Source organism: Hippichthys cyanospilos, chromosome 14, assembly GCF_059441005.1.
Source record: "Hippichthys cyanospilos isolate Australia breed blue-spotted pipefish chromosome 14, RoL_Hcya_1.0, whole genome shotgun sequence".
Taxonomy (NCBI): Eukaryota; Metazoa; Chordata; class Actinopteri; order Syngnathiformes; family Syngnathidae; genus Hippichthys; species Hippichthys cyanospilos.
In genome coordinates, this window is record NC_142382.1 from 19,838,482 (window position 1) to 19,856,431 (window position 17,950).

General features: G+C 41.5%; 1 protein-coding gene across 2 annotated transcripts in view; it reads right to left on the bottom strand.

Moving 5' to 3' along the window:
• Nucleotides 1–3,338: 3,338 nt before the first annotated feature.
• rrh (retinal pigment epithelium-derived rhodopsin homolog) overlaps nt 3,339–17,950 on the bottom strand; it is a 77,903-nt gene continuing 63,291 nt past the window's right edge. For both annotated transcript variants that reach the window (XM_088433373.1, XM_088433375.1), the window contains 3 exons: nt 3,996–4,164; nt 3,618–3,796; nt 3,339–3,523 (listed from right to left, as the gene is read on the bottom strand). In XM_088433373.1, coding sequence (XP_088289499.1) covers nt 3,418–3,523; nt 3,618–3,796; nt 3,996–4,164 — 454 coding nt within the window. In that variant the 3' untranslated portion in view covers nt 3,339–3,417. The remainder of the gene's footprint in view (nt 3,524–3,617; nt 3,797–3,995; nt 4,165–17,950) is intronic.

Sequence of the window (17,950 nt, forward strand, 5' to 3'; positions counted from 1 at the left end):
TCTATGCAGTCCGAGTTCATCTCGTCCCTGTCCTTAGATAAAGCCGTTGATGCAGCAAAGTGTGAGCTGGGAAGTTGGCCCAGCTGTTGGTGGTGCTCGACTGGCTCTTTTTGTTATGTCTGGTAATGTACAATACTTTGCTAAATGAATAAAAAGCAGGCAGGGACGCTTGAGCGACGAAGAATGCTATTGGCAACGCATAAGTATTTACGCCAAGCTTTATTTCCTTTGCCTGGGCAGAGAAAAGTCAATTTTGGCTGGTCTGAGTTACTATTTTGCTGTTTAGCAGCAGGGCTTGTCTTAATCTACTTTTAAAGATAACCCTGACAATGACGTCACCGGCTTCCAGATGCAGTGTGTGCTCCTTTACGGATACAGGTTTAGGTGCTGGTCAAAGGTTACCGAATGCTACCGAATGCTTTCTTCTGCAAACATTTTCACCTCGTTTGAGGACACTGGCCTTGGCCATGTCCATTGCAGCCCCTTTGCATCCCTCAAGATGCCCTCTGGAAAGTTTTCACTTTAGCCGATCTCTGTTCTGAATAGGGCTGCCATTTTTGGTCAACAAGTCAAATGACATTGATGAAAACCATCAACAATTATTTATAATTGTCATGTACTCATTCATTTATGCATTTGTTTGTTGCTTTGCTTTCCTGTAAAAACTACATATTCCCGTCTCGTGCTTCTCGACTGGCTGATCAATAATTTTTCCTGGAAAATCTCTCGATTTGATGCCCCACTCCAGCGCTTAAAATAGGATAGTGAGTAACCTGTTGGTTATTGATCGACTCATAAAAAAAAATCATTTTTTTGGCAGCCCTTGTTCTGAATAGAAACCTGCCCTCACATATTCATCATTATTATTACACTTATAGTAGTAGCACTGCTTCTAATGAGTTGGCTGGTGCTTGGCTGGTGATCTTAGTTTATGTTACAGTGTATACTATTTAGTCTCTAAACGAGATTTTCCATTTCTGTAAGCTCTCATCGTTTTTACGATGCATGTATACACTGCCACTCTATCTCCAAGGTGTTTTTTAATTGACAATGAACTGACCAAGGTGTGTGTTCAGAGCTTTCATCAATCAATCAATCAATCAAATTTTATTTATATAGCCCTAAATCACCGAAGTCTCAAAGGGCTTCACAGAATGAAAAGAGGTCATACAGAGACATCTTTTCAATGTAAGGTACACAACAGCATCCCCTGTCAAAGCTCCCAGAAGGGGAAGGAAAAACTCAAAAACCCCAATTTGGGGAAAATCAGAAACCTCCAGAAGGGACCACAGGTGGGAGGAGCCCCCTTCCAGGCCCACAGGTTGAAGTGGATGCTGCATGTACCGAACACAGAAACAATATAAATTACAGAAAACATATTGTGCTATATAGTGCAGTGATGTCTTGACAGCAGGCAAAGCCATTGGGCAGGAACCATCCCGCATTCCAGCCAGGTGGACCGCAGACGGCTAGACTCCTAACCCGTGATGGTCGACCAGCGCAGGACCCAATGGAGGCGGTCAAGTCAACCCTCACCATCTAGCTAGCCCCCTCTCCCGGCCGGAAGAGGGGGGCAGGAAAAAAGAAGAAAAAGAAGAAGGCTGCAGACAGGCTAATTTAACTAAATGCTTTTGAGTATAGATGTGTTTTTAGTCGGGATTTAAAGATTTCTACCGAGGTGGCTGCGCGAACTTCCATAGGTAGGGCATTCCATAGTACTGGCGCGCGAATGGAAAATGCCCTTGATCCCGCAGACTTCTTTTTAGCCCGTGGGGTCGATAGCAAACCGGCATTTTGTGATCGAAGTTGTCGGGACGGAACATAAGGTGATACTAAGTCGACGAGATAGGAAGGAGCTAAACCGTGTAAAATTTTATAAGTAATTAACAACACCTTAAAATCACATCTCACGTGTATTGGAAGCCAATGCAGGTCAGCTAGAATCGGAGTAATATGATCAAACTTTCTCGTCCTTGTCAATAGTCTCGCCGCTGCATTCTGTACACACTGCAGGCTTTTAATGTGAGACATGGGAAGGCCAGAAAACAAAATGTTGCAATAGTCTAGGCGCGACGTAACAAATGCATGAATTAATGTTTCTATATGGCTAAGAGAAAGAATAGGGCGAATTTTAGCTATATTGCGGAGGTGAAAAAACGCCGTTCTTGTCATGTTATTAATATGTGTTCGAAAGGAGAGAGTTGAGTCAAATATCACGCCGAGATTTTTTGCAGAACTACTTTGGGAAATAATACAGTTTTCTAGGTTCAGCGTGGTATTCTTAAGCAGGTGCTGATGATGAGCAGGGCCAATAAATAACATCTCAGTTTTATTAGGGTTGAGAAGCAGAAAATTGGAAGACATCCATTGTTTAATCTCGGCAAGGCAAGCCTCCAGTTTACTGCACTTGCACGGATCCGTTATTTCTAAGGGCATATAGAGTTGGGTATCATCAGCATAGCAATGAAAACTAATAGCATGTTTACGTATAATATCGCCAGACACGCCTATAGTCTTTGAAAGTGGATTCAGTGATTTTAAGCCCCATTTTTTAAAAACTTTTTTTAGTCATTTATTTTTGGCAAAGTTGTTAATATTATCCATGGGATATCAATTTTACGAGACATTAATTTTTGCTCTACAGGGTTTTTAACTTATACTAGATTTTTGTAACATGCAATAATTAAATATGCTGTTATATTATTCTCAAACAGGCGGCTCAGTGGAGCAGTGAATAGCATGTCCGCCTCACAGTTCAAAGGGACCGGTTCGAATCCACCTGGCTCCGGCCTTCCTGTGTGGAGTTTGCATGTTCTCCCCAAGCCCGCGTGGGTTCTCTCTGGGCACTCCGGCTTCCTCCCACACTCCAAAAACATGACAGGTGAATTGGACATACTAAATTGTCCTTAGGTGTGATTGGGTGTGTGAATGGTTGTTCATCTCTGTGTGCCCTGCAACTGGCTGGCAACCAGTTCAGGGTGTACCCCGCCTACTGCCCGAAGCCAGCTGAGATAGGCACCAGCAAGACGGCGACCCCAGTGGGGATAAGTGGCTCAATATAATAACAAAATATGTGCCCTGTACAGTACTGTAGATTTGTATTCACAACAACCGGTCAACCAGGGGCTGTCTTGGTTCTGTAAACCCAGATAATAATGTCAGTTGTTTCAAATACTCTTGCTTTATGTCATTACTTAACCACTCTACGTGAGAGGGTATTGACTTGAAAACCTCGGAAGTCACTTTGAGAATGTCAATCCTTCACAATTATTAATTGGTCTAAAGAGAAGATCAAACAAGCTCCTAAGGTTGAACAGGAAAAAGCTCAATGCGAAGAATTACTGATACTGATTTATTCGATGCCATTTATTCATGGATAGAATTACAGTTGTATGTTGCAACACTGAAGACATCCTCTCACAGGGCCAGATGTTGTTGAGAAGTTGTCAAAGGAACCTGAGTATTGATGGTGATTCTTTGTCTGGTTTGACACCGGATCATGCCAATGATGGCTCTTCGGAATCTGCATGAAAAGAAATTCAATTTAAACTTCCTGTTGTATGACATTTTGAAAATGAAAAATAAGGCTGATGTAGCGGGAAAAAAGAAACACTGACTTTTTGTTAGTGATTACATAAATGCAGGGGTTGTAAAAAGTTGATGACTTGGCAAAGAGAGGGGCTATGATAGCCATGGGTGCAGGAATTGTTCTGGGGTCACCAAAAGATGCCCAGAGACACACCATGGAGTATGGAGACCAGGCTACCAGGAACATTATGACCATTAGAATGGACATCTGCAAGACAAGGGCAAAACAACACAATATTCTGGAGGATTTCTGAACTCACGGATGAATATAAAAAAAAAAAAAGTAAAACAAGTGTAATTTAATTCTTGAAAACAAATACAAAAAACTCCACAACAGTTGCAGGGCAATGTACATGCCATCACAATTATTGAACACAATAAAAGCAACATGTGAAATCCTTTTCTACCTTTGTTACATCCTTCTGATCTGACCAGTCAATATGAATGTTATCTTGGCAGTTGCTTGCTTTGTATCTGTTCACTGTGACGGACACATTGTAGTAGCAGAAAAACATGACAGACAGTGGGACAGCAAAGTTGACAATAATCACCATCATAGTGTATGAAATAAAGGATCTGTGAACAAAAACAAAAAACAACAAAATTTGTTAGTACTTGCTTCTGGTTTACTCAAGAAATGCAATGAAGTGCATTAAAATGAGTTCACGAAAAACCTTCCTTTTTGGACAGCATGACTACAGACTTGTTAACTTTGACAACTGTGGTCATGAGGTCCTTTGGATAACTGGCATGACGAACATAACAAGACCTCTGTGGCGAGCTTGTAATTTGCCAGTTGTGAAAATACATTTGTGGATGATGCAGTCAAAGATGATTCATGTTTGTATTGATGTACTTTTGGTTGGTTTTAATCATGTCATGTTTCCCCTGTGTCCTCATTGTTAGGCATTGTCACTTGTAGTTGTAAGTTTACTTTCCCATTTTGAGTTTTATTTTTATTCAATTAATTTAGACTTTTTTTTTTGGATCTTACTCTATATTTGATTGTATTTGTCTTTGTTTGCATGCTTTGCTTCATCCGCATCCCTATATTTGAGTCCTCAAAACTGCCATGTCCTTGACAAGGTTGCACTAAATCCCGTAACATGGCAATTGTTCTGTAACATATGCAAGAATCCTTTTCTCCAAGCTTGTCCAGGTCAGTGCCACGTCTAACACCTGTCAAAGGATACATATCTTCCAAATAAGCAGGAAAGAATAGGTGAGCTGGACTGTTACAACACACATAGCATACTTAGTCTAGGTCACTGCAATCCACACACTGTTTCAATACCTAATGCTGAATGCCCTAATGATAAGATTTCTGCTGAGGTGGTGTTGATTAAGGAAAACAGCCCTGCCTCTTTAATCAGTAAGACTAGTGACAAAGTGCCTAGGCGAAATATTAATATCAATATGCGCGCTGTAGTCGTCGACAATCGAATTCCTACTTTACTAACATCGCGACGAGGTTTTAATTACTCAAAATATAGAGCAAGCCCCAGCCATAAAAATCTTGTTGGTATTAGTACTACCAACACGAGGACTCAGAATAGTCCGGGAAAAATGTCCCAGTTTAAATTCGGCTTCATAAATATTAGGTCACTCGCTTCAAAAGCCCTTCTTGTAAATGATCTTATTACAGATCAAAATCTTAACGTGCTTGGTCTCTGCGAAACCTGGCTAAAACCAAATGAATTCTTACCATTAAATGAGGCCTCACCCGCAAACTTTGTGGGCTCACATGTTGCCCGTCCTTGTAAAAAAGGGGGGGGTGTCGCCCTAATTTCGGAATCTGATTTTAGGCTTAGCACGAGCACGAGTCACACTTTCAAGACATTTGAGGCTCTCGTTATGCGATCGAGCTCCTCACCACCATTTTATGTGGTAGTTATTTACCGTCCTCCTGGCCCATACTCTGGATTCTTAGATGAATTCCCTGAACTTATGGCTGACTTAATAACTCACACAGATAATATATTAATTATGGGTGACTTCAATATTCATATGAACTCCCCATCAGAGCCACTTACTGTAGCTTTTCAAGCAATAATCGATGCATTTGGTTTTACACAAATAATAAAAGCAGCAACACACCGGAATGGCAATATCTTAGACTTAGTGCTAACCCGTGGCCTAACTGCCTCAAACGTCATAATTCTGCCACATACTAACGTTATGTCTGATCATTATCTTATAACATTTGAAGTCCTAGCTCAGTGTGGTCTTGTTGTCCACAACCAAGGCTTTAAGAGCCGTGATATTAATTCTTCAACGACTGCTGCACTTTCTGAATTACTGCCTTCCGCAACAGCTGCCTTTCCGTCTTTCACTGGCTCAGTCGATAAGCTCGCGAATGATTTTAATTCGGTTCTTCTAAATTCCCTAAACTCTATTGCGCCGCTGAAACTTAAAACTCGTCCGAAGCGGCGCACTCCGTGGTTTACGGAGGAAACGCGTACGTGTAAACTGTTAAGTAGACAACTTGAGCGTAAATGGCGAACAACTAAACTTGAGGTCTTCCGTCAGGCCTGGTGCGATAGCTTGCTGAAATATAAAGAGGCTCTTAGGCTAGCAAAAACTAATCACTTTTCCAAAATGATTAGTCTTAATAAAAACAACCCAAAGTATTTATTTGAGACGGTAGCGCAGCTAACACAGCAGCAGCAGGTTAATCAAAATTCCCTCCATTCAGCACACGATTTCATGCAATCCTTTACTCAGCGGATTCAGCTAATAAGGGAAGAAATAAAAAAGGCAGCGCCGCTCACCACCTCAACTGTGATTGTTGATGCTAGTTCGGACAATCAGGTTCATGAAAGTCTGGCTACCCTGTCCCAGTTTGATTTAGTATCCCTGGAGTGTCTTACACAACTGGTTAATGCAGCAAAGCCGACGTCCTGCATGCTCGACCCGCTTCCAGGCAAACTCGTCAAAGAGTTGTTCCCGATCTTGGGGTCGTCTGTCTTGAATATTATCAACCTGTCACTCTCCTCTGGCATTGTACCTGAAGCTTTTAAGACGGCCGTCATTCAACCATTACTTAAGAAACCACACCTAGATCCTGAAGATCTCGCTAACTATAGGCCAGTGTCACACCTTCCGTTTATCGCCAAAATTCTTGAGAAAGTTGTAACACAACAGCTTAGTGATTTTATGATAGACAACAATAGATTTGAACTCCTTCAGTCAGGTTTTAGGGCCAACCACTCAACTGAGACAGCCCTAGTAAAAGTGACGAATGATCTTCTCTTAGCCTCGGATTCCAACATCTCATCAATATTATTACTGCTTGATCTTAGTGCCGCATTTGACACTATTGATCATCATATTCTTATAGAACGTCTTAGATCATGTGTTGGTATCTCGGGATCAGCACTTTCTTGGTTCAGATCTTACATCCTGGGAAGGACGCATAGTGTCTCTTATGGCGACGCAATCTCTGAGTCTTTCTCCGTCTCATGTGGTGTCCCGCAGGGGTCAGTACTTGGCCCCTTACTGTTCAACATCTACATGATTCCTCTCGGCGATATTATACGTAAACATGCTATTAGTTTTCATTGCTATGCTGATGATACCCAACTCTATATGCCCTTAGAAATAACGGATCCGTGCAAGTGCAGTAAACTGGAGGCTTGCCTCGCCGAGATTAAACAATGGATGTCTTCCAATTTTCTGCTTCTCAACCCTAATAAAACTGAGATGTTATTTATTGGCCCTGCTCATCATCAGCACCTGCTTAAGAATACCACGCTGAACCTAGAAAACTGTATTATTTCCCAAAGTAGTTCTGCAAAAAATCTCGGCGTGATATTTGACTCAACTCTCTCCTTTCGAACACATATTAATAACATGACAAGAACGGCGTTTTTTCACCTCCGCAATATAGCTAAAATTCGCCCTATTCTTTCTCTTAGCGATGCAGAAACATTAATTCATGCATTTGTTACGTCGCGCCTAGACTATTGCAACATTTTGTTTTCTGGCCTTCCCATGTCTCACATTAAAAGCCTGCAGTGTGTACAGAATGCAGCGGCGAGACTATTGACAAGGACGAGAAAGTTTGATCATATTACTCCGATTCTAGCTGACCTGCATTGGCTTCCAATACACGTGAGATGTGATTTTAAGGTGCTGTTAATTACTTATAAAATTTTACACGGTTTAGCTCCTTCCTATCTCGTCGACTTAGTATCACCTTATGTTCCGTCCCGACAACTTCGATCACAAAATGCCGGTTTGCTATCGACCCCACGGGCTAAAAAGAAGTCTGCGGGATCAAGGGCATTTTCCATTCGCGCGCCAGTACTATGGAATGCCCTACCTATGGAAGTTCGCGCAGCCACCTCGGTAGAAATCTTTAAATCCCGACTAAAAACACATCTATACTCAAAAGCATTTAGTTAAATTAGCCTGTCTGCAGCCTTCTTCTTTTTCTTCTTTTTTCCTGCCCCCCTCTTCCGGCCGGGAGAGGGGGCTAGCTAGATGGTGAGGGTTGACTTGACCGCCTCCATTGGGTCCTGCGCTGGTCGACCATCACGGGTTAGGAGTCTAGCCGTCTGCGGTCCACCTGGCTGGAATGCGGGATGGTTCCTGCCCAATGGCTTTGCCTGCTGTCAAGACATCACTGCACTATATAGCACAATATGTTTTCTGTAATTTATATTGTTTCTGTGTTCGGTACATGCAGCATCCACTTCAACCTGTGGGCCTGGAAGGGGGCTCCTCCCACCTGTGGTCCCTTCTGGAGGTTTCTGATTTTCCCCAAATTGGGGTTTTTGAGTTTTTCCTTCCCCTTCTGGGAGCTTTGACAGGGGATGCTGTTGTGTACCTTACATTGAAAAGATGTCTCTGTATGACCTCTTTTCATTCTGTGAAGCCCTTTGAGACTTCGGTGATTTAGGGCTATATAAATAAAATTTGATTGATTGATTGATTGAGTGAGCTCGGAAAATATCTAACAACATGCACCAATAGCACCAGTGCTTCCCATGGGTGAATTCCCTCTTGTGTGTCCCTTCCCTTTTCCCCTTCCCTTCCCTTCCCTTCCCTTCCCTTCCCTTCCCTTCCCTTCCCTTCCCTTCCCTTCCCTTCCCTTCCCTTCCCTTCCCTTCCCGTTTGTTGTTTTATATGTGGCCTTTTTATGGCTCTCGGTTCACATCAGCCAAATACCCTTTAACCCCTGGGGGAATTATCGATTCAACTTGGGCTTTTAATGTGTGATATTAAAGGAAAAGCATACAAAAAAAAAACTAAGAGAATAAAATATTGCATAGATTGTCAAAAAATGAAGAATTTCAATATGCCACACTGCCATTCCTTCTAAATACTTGCAAATGGGCTCATTTACTGCCATTCAAAATTGGACATATTGGACCGATTAAAAACCTGTGGAGAATTTCTTTAAAACTTGTAGAGTTTCTGGCCCAGATGGAGAGAGAGAGAGACTTGGAACGGCGGCCAATCGCACTACCAATTCCAGGGGGCAGGGAAGGTGAGAGACCCCTTACTGAATCTGCGACTGCCCCGTCCACGACTCTGGGGGGAGGTGAGCCCATGCAAATCGGGGGAGGGCGCCTCTCGCTCGGAGAAAGGGAGCACCGCATGCGCTCCAAACTTTCTTCGTACTGCGGCCTCTCCGGCCATTTGATAGTCGCTTGCCCCGAGCACCCTGCTGGTGGGGGACATCGCCGGGCCACGCATCACCGAGAAGACCCCACGAACTGTGAAAATCCCAAGGACGCCAGCCGGGCTGGGGGAATAGCCGACACACCAGCCAGCAAGAGACTGATACTCACAAGGGAGGTCACATACGCCAAACGGCTGCGATCCATTAAAGCACTGGTCGACTCCAGCGCCGACAACAACTTCATAGACATCTCCTTGACTCAAGCTTTGGGGTGTTGCCAGGTAAAATTGGGTACTTTTAAACGATTTAATGACCTTGACGGGCATCCTCTGGCCGTAGTTACTTATCAAACGTGTCCAGTATCGCTATTTGTATCGGTAAATCATTGTGAGCAAAGTCGGTTATTTGTCATGCTAACCCGCTGCGCACCTATAGTTCTCGGTCTTCCGTGGCTGAAACTCCATATTCCCGAAATAAATTGGACCAAACTGGTTATTACGGGGTGAAGCACGTTCTGTCATGCGCATTGTTTAAGGGCGGCCGAATACCCGGAGCAGGAAGCCCTCCGCGAATATATTTCCCATTATATATATTATAATTATATATAATTATATATATTTAGGGCCCGAGCAGCTACCGCTGCGAGAGCCCTCCTGTTTTTCTCCAGATTATTATTAGGGCCCGAGCAGCTACCGCTGCGAGAGCCCTCTTGTTTTTCTCCGGATTATTATTAGGGCCCGAGCAGCTACCGCTGCGAGAGCCCTCTTGTTTTTCTCCGGATTATTATTATTAGGGCCCGAGCAGCTACCGCTGCGAGAGTCCTCTTGTTTTTCTCCGGATTATTATGGCCCGAGCAGCTACCCCGAGCAGCTACCGCTGCGAGAGCCCTCTTGTTTTTCTCCAGATTATTATTCTTATTATTATTATTAGGGCCCGAGCAGCTACCGCTGCGAGAGCCCTCTTGTTTTTCTACAGATTATTATTCTTTTTATTAGGGCCCGAGCAGCTACCGCTGCGAGAGCCCTCTTGTTTTTCTCCAGATTATTATTATTATTATTATTATTATTATTAGGGCCCGAGCAGCTAACGCTGCGAGAGCCCTCTTGTTTTTCTCCAGATTATTAGGGCCCGAGCAGCTACCGCTGCGAGAGCCCTCTTGTTTTTCTCCAGATTATTAGGGCCCGAGCAGCTACCGCTGCGAGAGCCCTCTTGTTTTTCTCCAGATTATTATTATTATTATTATTATTATTATTATTATTATTATTATTATTATTTACTGTGCAGCGCTTTTCCATTTTTGAGGGCCTAAACATGCACGAAAAGTCACAAAAATTTGCACATTTGTTGGGCCCGGTGAAAAATTTGATATTTTTGTGTTTCCCAAAACAATGCAAAAAAAATGGCTCTGCAGCGCCACCTAAGGTTGAAAAAGTGCACCTGGTCCCGGCCCGTTTGACCTAGAGCTACGAAAATTTTTAGGCATATGTAGGACCTAGAGACCTACAAAAAAGTCAGCGCGAGCCATGTGCTCAGATGTACAGAAAAAGAGTTATGAATTTTTGAATGTGCATTTTTGGCCCATTTTTGCACGTTTGCAGGTCCCAAACTGCTCCTTGTTTCTCCTAAACGCTTTACTCAATCACCTTCAAATTTGCTGTGGTCCATATTCACACATAGGGGCACAAGTGGGCAAAATTTGGTGCAGATCCGCTGACATATATGATAGGGGCGTGGCTTCAAATTATGTGTTCAATTTTTCCTTCGCCAAGAGTGACATAAACCTTAATAACTTTGTTGTACTAGCTTAAAAAAATCTAAAACTTAATAGACACATGGAAACTTATGTCTTTAACACCTTTAAAAAAAGTTTTTTTAAAAACCTACTAGCGCCGCCTAGTGGTTGATTAAAATGTTATTTTTTACACTTTCATGTATTGTGCTCAGTCTGTTTGAGTAAAACAAATGAAAATTGGTCAGAATATCATTAAGACATGGAATATTAAGGTTTTAAAATTTTACGACTTTTCGATAATGGCCGTAGTCTGCACGCCACCTCAAAGTCAGATGACTCGCCAAAACGAAAAAAGTGGCTGTAATTGGCCCCAAAATGGCCTTATGAGTGGAAAATAGCCTCTCACTCCCGGCCCGTTTGACCTAGAGCTCCAAAAATTTGTAGCCTTATGTAGGACCTCGAGCCCTACAAAAAAGTCAGCACGAGCCATATGCTCAGATGTACAGAAAGAGAGTTATGAATTTTTGAATGTGCACTTTTGGCCCGTTTTTGCTCATTTGCAGGTCCCGAACTGCTCCTTTTTTCTCCCAAACGCTTGACCTGATCAACTTCAAATTTGCTGTGATGTTTTATCTGACTGTGAGGCACAATTGCTCAAATTTTTGTGATGATCCGCCATCAAATATGTTGGGGGCGGGGCTTTATATTATGCCTTTGATGATTACTTTGCCACATGTGAAACAAACCTTTATAACTCAGCTTTACAAGCTTGGAAAAATCTGAAACTTCACAGACACATGGAGACTCAAGCCCTTAACACAAGTGTTTAAAAAAATCTTCAATTGCTTATAAGGCCATCTAGTGGCAAACACAAATGTCAGTCTGATGTCTCGCCAAAACGAACAAAGTTGCTGTGTTTGGTCCCAGATGGTCTTATCTTGTCTAAACTTCATATATTTGATGGGTTTCCAATGCGGAATACACCGATCAATGTATTTTTTGTTATAGTGCGAGCGCCACCTAGTGGCAGCCAAAAATATAGCATTTTTTAAACGTTTTTATGTGTTTAGCTGAGCCCTTTGAAGTAATATCGCTGAAATTAAGTCTGAAAAGCCTCTACATAGTCTTGCTGACCTCCACCAAATTTTACGAAGTTTAGATAATGGGCGTGGCCTCTACGACCATTTTCATTCCGAAGCTTTATCTGTCCAGTAAAAGTTGCTGTAATTTGACCCAGATGATCTGATCTTCTCACAATTTCACACATTGGATGAAAATATTCTCCTGAACATATCGACAAAAATATATTCCAGTTTAAAGCTAGCGCCACTTAGTGGCTGCAAAAAATGTCATTAGTCGAAAGATTACAGTCAATCCTGTTTGGTTTGACCTACAGCTATGAAACTTTGTAGGCTAATGAAGGACTGCAAGACCTACAAAAAAGTCAATAGAAGTGATGTGCTAGGATGTACAGAAAAATTGTTATGAATTTTTTTAATGTGCAGTTTTGTCCCATTCTTAGACATTAGCTGGTCTCAAACTAGTGCCTTTTTCTCTTGAACGATTCATGCCATTACCTTTAACTTTGGCATGAATCATTATCCAACTGAGGGGCACACATAGGCCAAATATCGTGAAGATTTCTTGACATAAAAGATGGGGGCGGAGCTTCAAATTATGTTTAATACTTCCTTCGCCAAGAGTGACAAAAATCTTAATAACTCAGCTATGACAGCTTCAAACCATCTCGAACTTTACGGGGCCTTTAAAAGTAATGCAATAATACAGCTATGTGATAAATTTTCAAATCATTTACAGCGCCACCCAGTGGCGGACGAAAATCTCATTTTTTATACTTTTATGTACTGTGAAATGCCTGTTTGACTAAATGAACTCAAAAATGGTCAGAAAAGCTATGACACATTGGAACATTAAAGTTCTCAACTTTTATGACTTTTCAATAAAGGGCGTGGCCTCTATGCTAACTCAAAGACCAATGTCTCGCCAAAACGGTAAAAGTTGCTGTAATTGGACCTAGATGATCTGATGTTTGCAAAACTTCATATATGGGATGGGAGTCCAATGTGAAACACACCTAGGAGCCTATTTTTTATCATAGTACGAGCGCCACCTAATGGCAGCAAAAAATATAGCAAATCCTTAACGTTTTTATGTACTCTGCTGAGCCCCTTCAAGTGATATCCCTTAAATGTTTTCTGAAAAGCCAGTGGCCATGCCTTATGCCCTCCACAAATCAGTACGATGTTTCGACAGTGGCTGTGGTCTATATGGCAATGAAAGTCACAAAATTGGAACAATAAAAGCTGCAGTAACTCCACCCACATTGTCCCACCTTTTCTAAATTTTACATATTTGGTAATAGTCCTGCACTGAAGGGATCTACAACTAATTTTTCATCATTCATAGTCCTTGTTCATACCCCGACCTGTTCATACCCCAACGTGCACAGGTCTGCGAGGGCCCTTTATAGCTGCTTGCAGCTCTAGTTAGGGCCCGAGCAGCTACCGCTGCGAGAGCCCTCTTGTTTTTCTCCAGATTATTATTAGGGCCCGAGCAGCTACCGCTGCGAGAGCCCTCTTGTTTTTCTCCAGATTATTATTAGGGCCCGAGCAGCTACCGCTGCGAGAGCCCTCTTGTTTTTCTCCAGATTATTATTATTAGGGCCCGAGCAGCTACCGCTGCGAGAGCCCTCTTGTTTTTCTCCAGATTATTATTATTATTATTATTATTATTATTATTATTATTATTATTATTATTATTTACTGTGCAGCGCTTTTCCATTTTTGAGGGCCTAAACATGCACGAAAAGTCACCAAAATTTGCACATTTGTCGGGCCCGGTGAAAAATTGGATATTTTTGTGTTTCCCAAAACGATGCAAAAAAAATGGCTCTGCAGCGCCACCTAAGGTCGAAAAAGTGCACCTGGTCCCGGCCCGTTTGACCTAGAGCTACGAAAATTTTTAGGCATATGTAGGACCTAGAGACCTACAAAAAAGTCAGCGGAAGCCATGTGCTCAGATGTACAGAAAAAGAGTTATGAATTTTTGAATGTGCATTTTTGGCCCATTTTTGCACGTTTGTAGGTCCCAAACTGCTCCTTGTTTCTCCTAAACGCTTTACTCAATCGCCTTCAAATTTGCTGTGGTCCATATTCACACATAGGGGCACAACTGGGCAAAATTTAGTGCAGATCCGCTGACATATATGATAGGGGCGTGGCTTCAAATTATGTGTTCAATTTTTCCTTCGACAAGAGGGACAAAAACCTTAATAACTTTGATGTACTAGCTTAAAAAAATCTAAAACTTCATAGACACATGGAAACTTATGTCTTTAACACCTTTAAAAAAAGTTTTTTTAAATACCTACTAGCGCCGCCTAGTGGTTGATTAAAATGTCATTTTTTACACTTTCATGTATTGTGCTCAGTCTGTTTGAGTAAAACAAATAAAAATTGGTCAGAATATCATTAAGACATGGAATATTAAGGTTTTAAAATTTTACGACTTTTCGATAATGGGCGTAGTCTGCACGCCACCTCAAAGTCAGATGACTCGCCAAAACGAAAAAAGTGGCTGTAATTGGCCCCAAAATGGCCTTATGAGTGGAAAATAGCCTCTCACTCCCGGCCCGTTTGACCTAGAGCTCCAAAAATTTGTAGCCTTATGTAGGACCTCGAGCCCTACAAAAAAGTCAGCGCGAGCCATATGCTCAGATGTACAGAAAGAGAGTTATGAATTTTTGAATGTGCACTTTTGGCCCGTTTTTGCTCATTTGCAGGTCCCGAACTGCTCCTTTTTTCTCCCAAACGCTTGACTCGATCGACTTCAAATTTGCTGTGATGTTTTATCTGACTGTGAGGCACAATTGTTCAAATTTTCGTGATGATCCGCCATCAAATATGTTGGGGGCGGGGCTTCATATTATGCCTTTGATGATTACTTTGCCACATGTGAAACAAACCTTTATAACTCAGCTTTACAAGCTTAGAAAAATCTGAAACTTCACATACACATGAAGACTTAAGCCCTTAACACAAGTGTTTAAAAAAATCTTCAATTGCTTATAAGGCCATCTAGTGGCAAACAAAAATGTCAGTCTGATGTCTCGCCAAAACGAACAAAGTTGCTGTATTTGGACCCAGATGGTCTTATATTTTCTAAACATTACATATTTGATGGATTTCCAATGCGGAATACACCTATCAACTTATTTTTTGTTATAGTGCGCGCGCCACCTAGTGGCAGCCAAAAATATAGCATTTTTTAAACGTTTTTATGTGTTTAGCTGAGCCCTTTGAAGTAATATCGCTAAAATTAAGTCTGCAAAGCCTCTAGACAGCCTTGCTGACCTCCACCAAATTTTACGAAGTTTCCATAATGGGCGTGGCCTCTACGACCATTTTCAATCCAAAGCTTTATCTGTCCAGTAAAAGTTGCTGTAATTTGACCCAGATGATCTGATCTTCTCACAATTTCACACATTGGATGAAAATATTCTCCTGAACATATCGACAAAAATATATTCCAGTTTAAAGCTAGCGCCACCTAGTGGCTGCTAAAAATTTCATTAGTCGAAAGATTACAGTCAATCCTGTTTGGTTTGACCTAGAGCTATGAAACTTTGTAGGCAAATGAAGGACTGCAAGACCTACAAAAAAGTCAATGGAAGTGATGTGCTAGGATGTACAGAAAAATTATGATTTTTTTTAATGTGCAGTTTTGTCCCATTCTTAGACATTAGCTGGTCTCAAACTAGTGCCTTTTTCTCTTAAAAAATTCACCCCATTACCTTCAACTTTGGCATGAATCATTATCCAACTGAGGGGCACACATAGTCCAAATATCGTGAAGATCTCTTGACATAAAAAATTGGGGCGGAGCTTCAAATTATGTTTAATATTTCCTTCGTCAAGAGTGACAAAAATATTATTAACTCAGCTATGACAGCTTCAAACCATCTGAAACTTTCCTGAGCCTTTAAAAGTCATGCAATAATACAGCTATGTGATAAACTTTCAAATCATTTACAGCACCACCCAGTGGCGGACAAAAATCTCATTTTTTATACTTTTATGTACTGTGAAATGCCTTTTGACTAAATGAACTAAAAAATGGTCAGAAAAGCTATGACACATTGGAACATTAAGGTTCTCAACTTTTATGACTTTTCATTAAAGGGCGTGGCCTCTATGCAAACTCAAAGTCTGATGTCTCCCCAAAACGGTAAAAGTTGCTGTAATTGGACCTAGATGATCTGATGTTTGCAAAACATCATATATGGGATGGGAGTCCAATGTGAAACACACCTACAAGCCTATTTTTTATCATAGTAAGAGCGCCACCTAGTGGCAGCAAAAAATATAGCAAATCCTTCATGTTTTTATGTACTCTGCTGAGCCCCTTGAAGTGATATCCCTTAAATGTTTTCTGAAAAGCCAGTGGCCATGCCTTATCCCCCCCACAAATCAGTACAATGTTTCAACAGTGGGTGTGGCCTATATGGCATTGAAAGACACAAAATTGGAACAATAAAAGCTGCAGTAACTCCACGCACATTGTCCCACCTTGTCTAAATTTTACATATTTGGTAATAGTCCTGCACTGAAGTGATCTACAACAAATTTTTCATCATTCATACCCCGACCTGTTCATACCCCAACGTGCACAGGTCTGCGAGGGCCCTTTATAGCTGCTTGCAGCTCTAGTTATTATTATTATTATTATTATTATTTACTGTGCAGCGCTTTTCCATTTTTGAGGGCCTAAACATGCACGAAAAGTCACCAAAATTTGCACATTTGTCGGGCCCGGTGAAAAATTGGATATTTTTGTGTTTCCCAAAACAATGCAAAAAAAATGGCTCTGCAGCGCCACCTAAGGTCGAAAAAGTGCACCTGGTCCCGGCCCGTTTGACCTAGAGCTACGAAAATTTTTAGGCATATGTAGGACCTAGAGACCAACAAAAAAGTCAGTGCGAGCCATGTGCTCAGATGTACAGAAAAAGAGTTATGAATTTTTGAATGTGCATTTTTGGCCCATTTTTGCACGTTTGTAGGTCCCAAACTGCTCCTTGTTTCTCCTAAACGCTTTACTCAATCGCCTTCAAATTTGCTGTGGTCCATATTCACACATAGGGGCACAAGTGGTCAAAATTTGGTGCAGATCCGCTGACATATATGATAGGGGCGTGGCTTCAAATTATGTGTTTAATTTTTCCTTCGCCAAGAGGGACAAAAACCTTAATAACTTTGATGTACTAGCTTAAAAAAATCTAAAACTTCATAGACACATGGAAACTTATGTCTTTAACACCTTTAAAAAAAGTTTTTTTAAATACCTACTAGCGCCGCCTAGTGGTTGATTAAAATGTCATTTTTTACACGTTCATGTATTGTGCTCAGTCTGTTTGAGTAAAACAAATGAAAATTGGTCCGAATATCAATAAGACATGGAATATTAAGGTTTCAAAATTTTATGACTTTTCGATAATGGGCGTAGTCTGCACGCCACCTCAAAGTCAGATGACTCGCCAAAACGAAAAAAGTGGCTGTAATTGGCCCCAAAATGGCCTTATGAGTGGAAAATAGCCTCTCACTCCCGGCCCGTTTGACCTAGAGCTCCAAAAATTTGTAGTCTTATGTAGGACCTCGAGCCCTACAAAAAAGTCAGCGCGAGCCATATGCTCAGATGTACAGAAAGAGAGTTATGAATTTTTGAATGTGCACTTTTGGCCCTTTTTTGCTCATTTGCAGGTCCCGAACTGCTCCTTTTTTCTCCCAAACGCTGGACCCGATCAACTTCAAATTTGCTGTGATGTTTGATCTGACTGTGAGGCACAATTGTTCAAATTTTCGGGATGATCCGCCATCAAATATGTTGGGGGCGGGGCTTCATATTATGCCTTTGATGATTACTTTGCCACATGTGAAACAAACCTTTATAACTCAGCTTTACAAGCTTAGAAAAATCTGAAACTT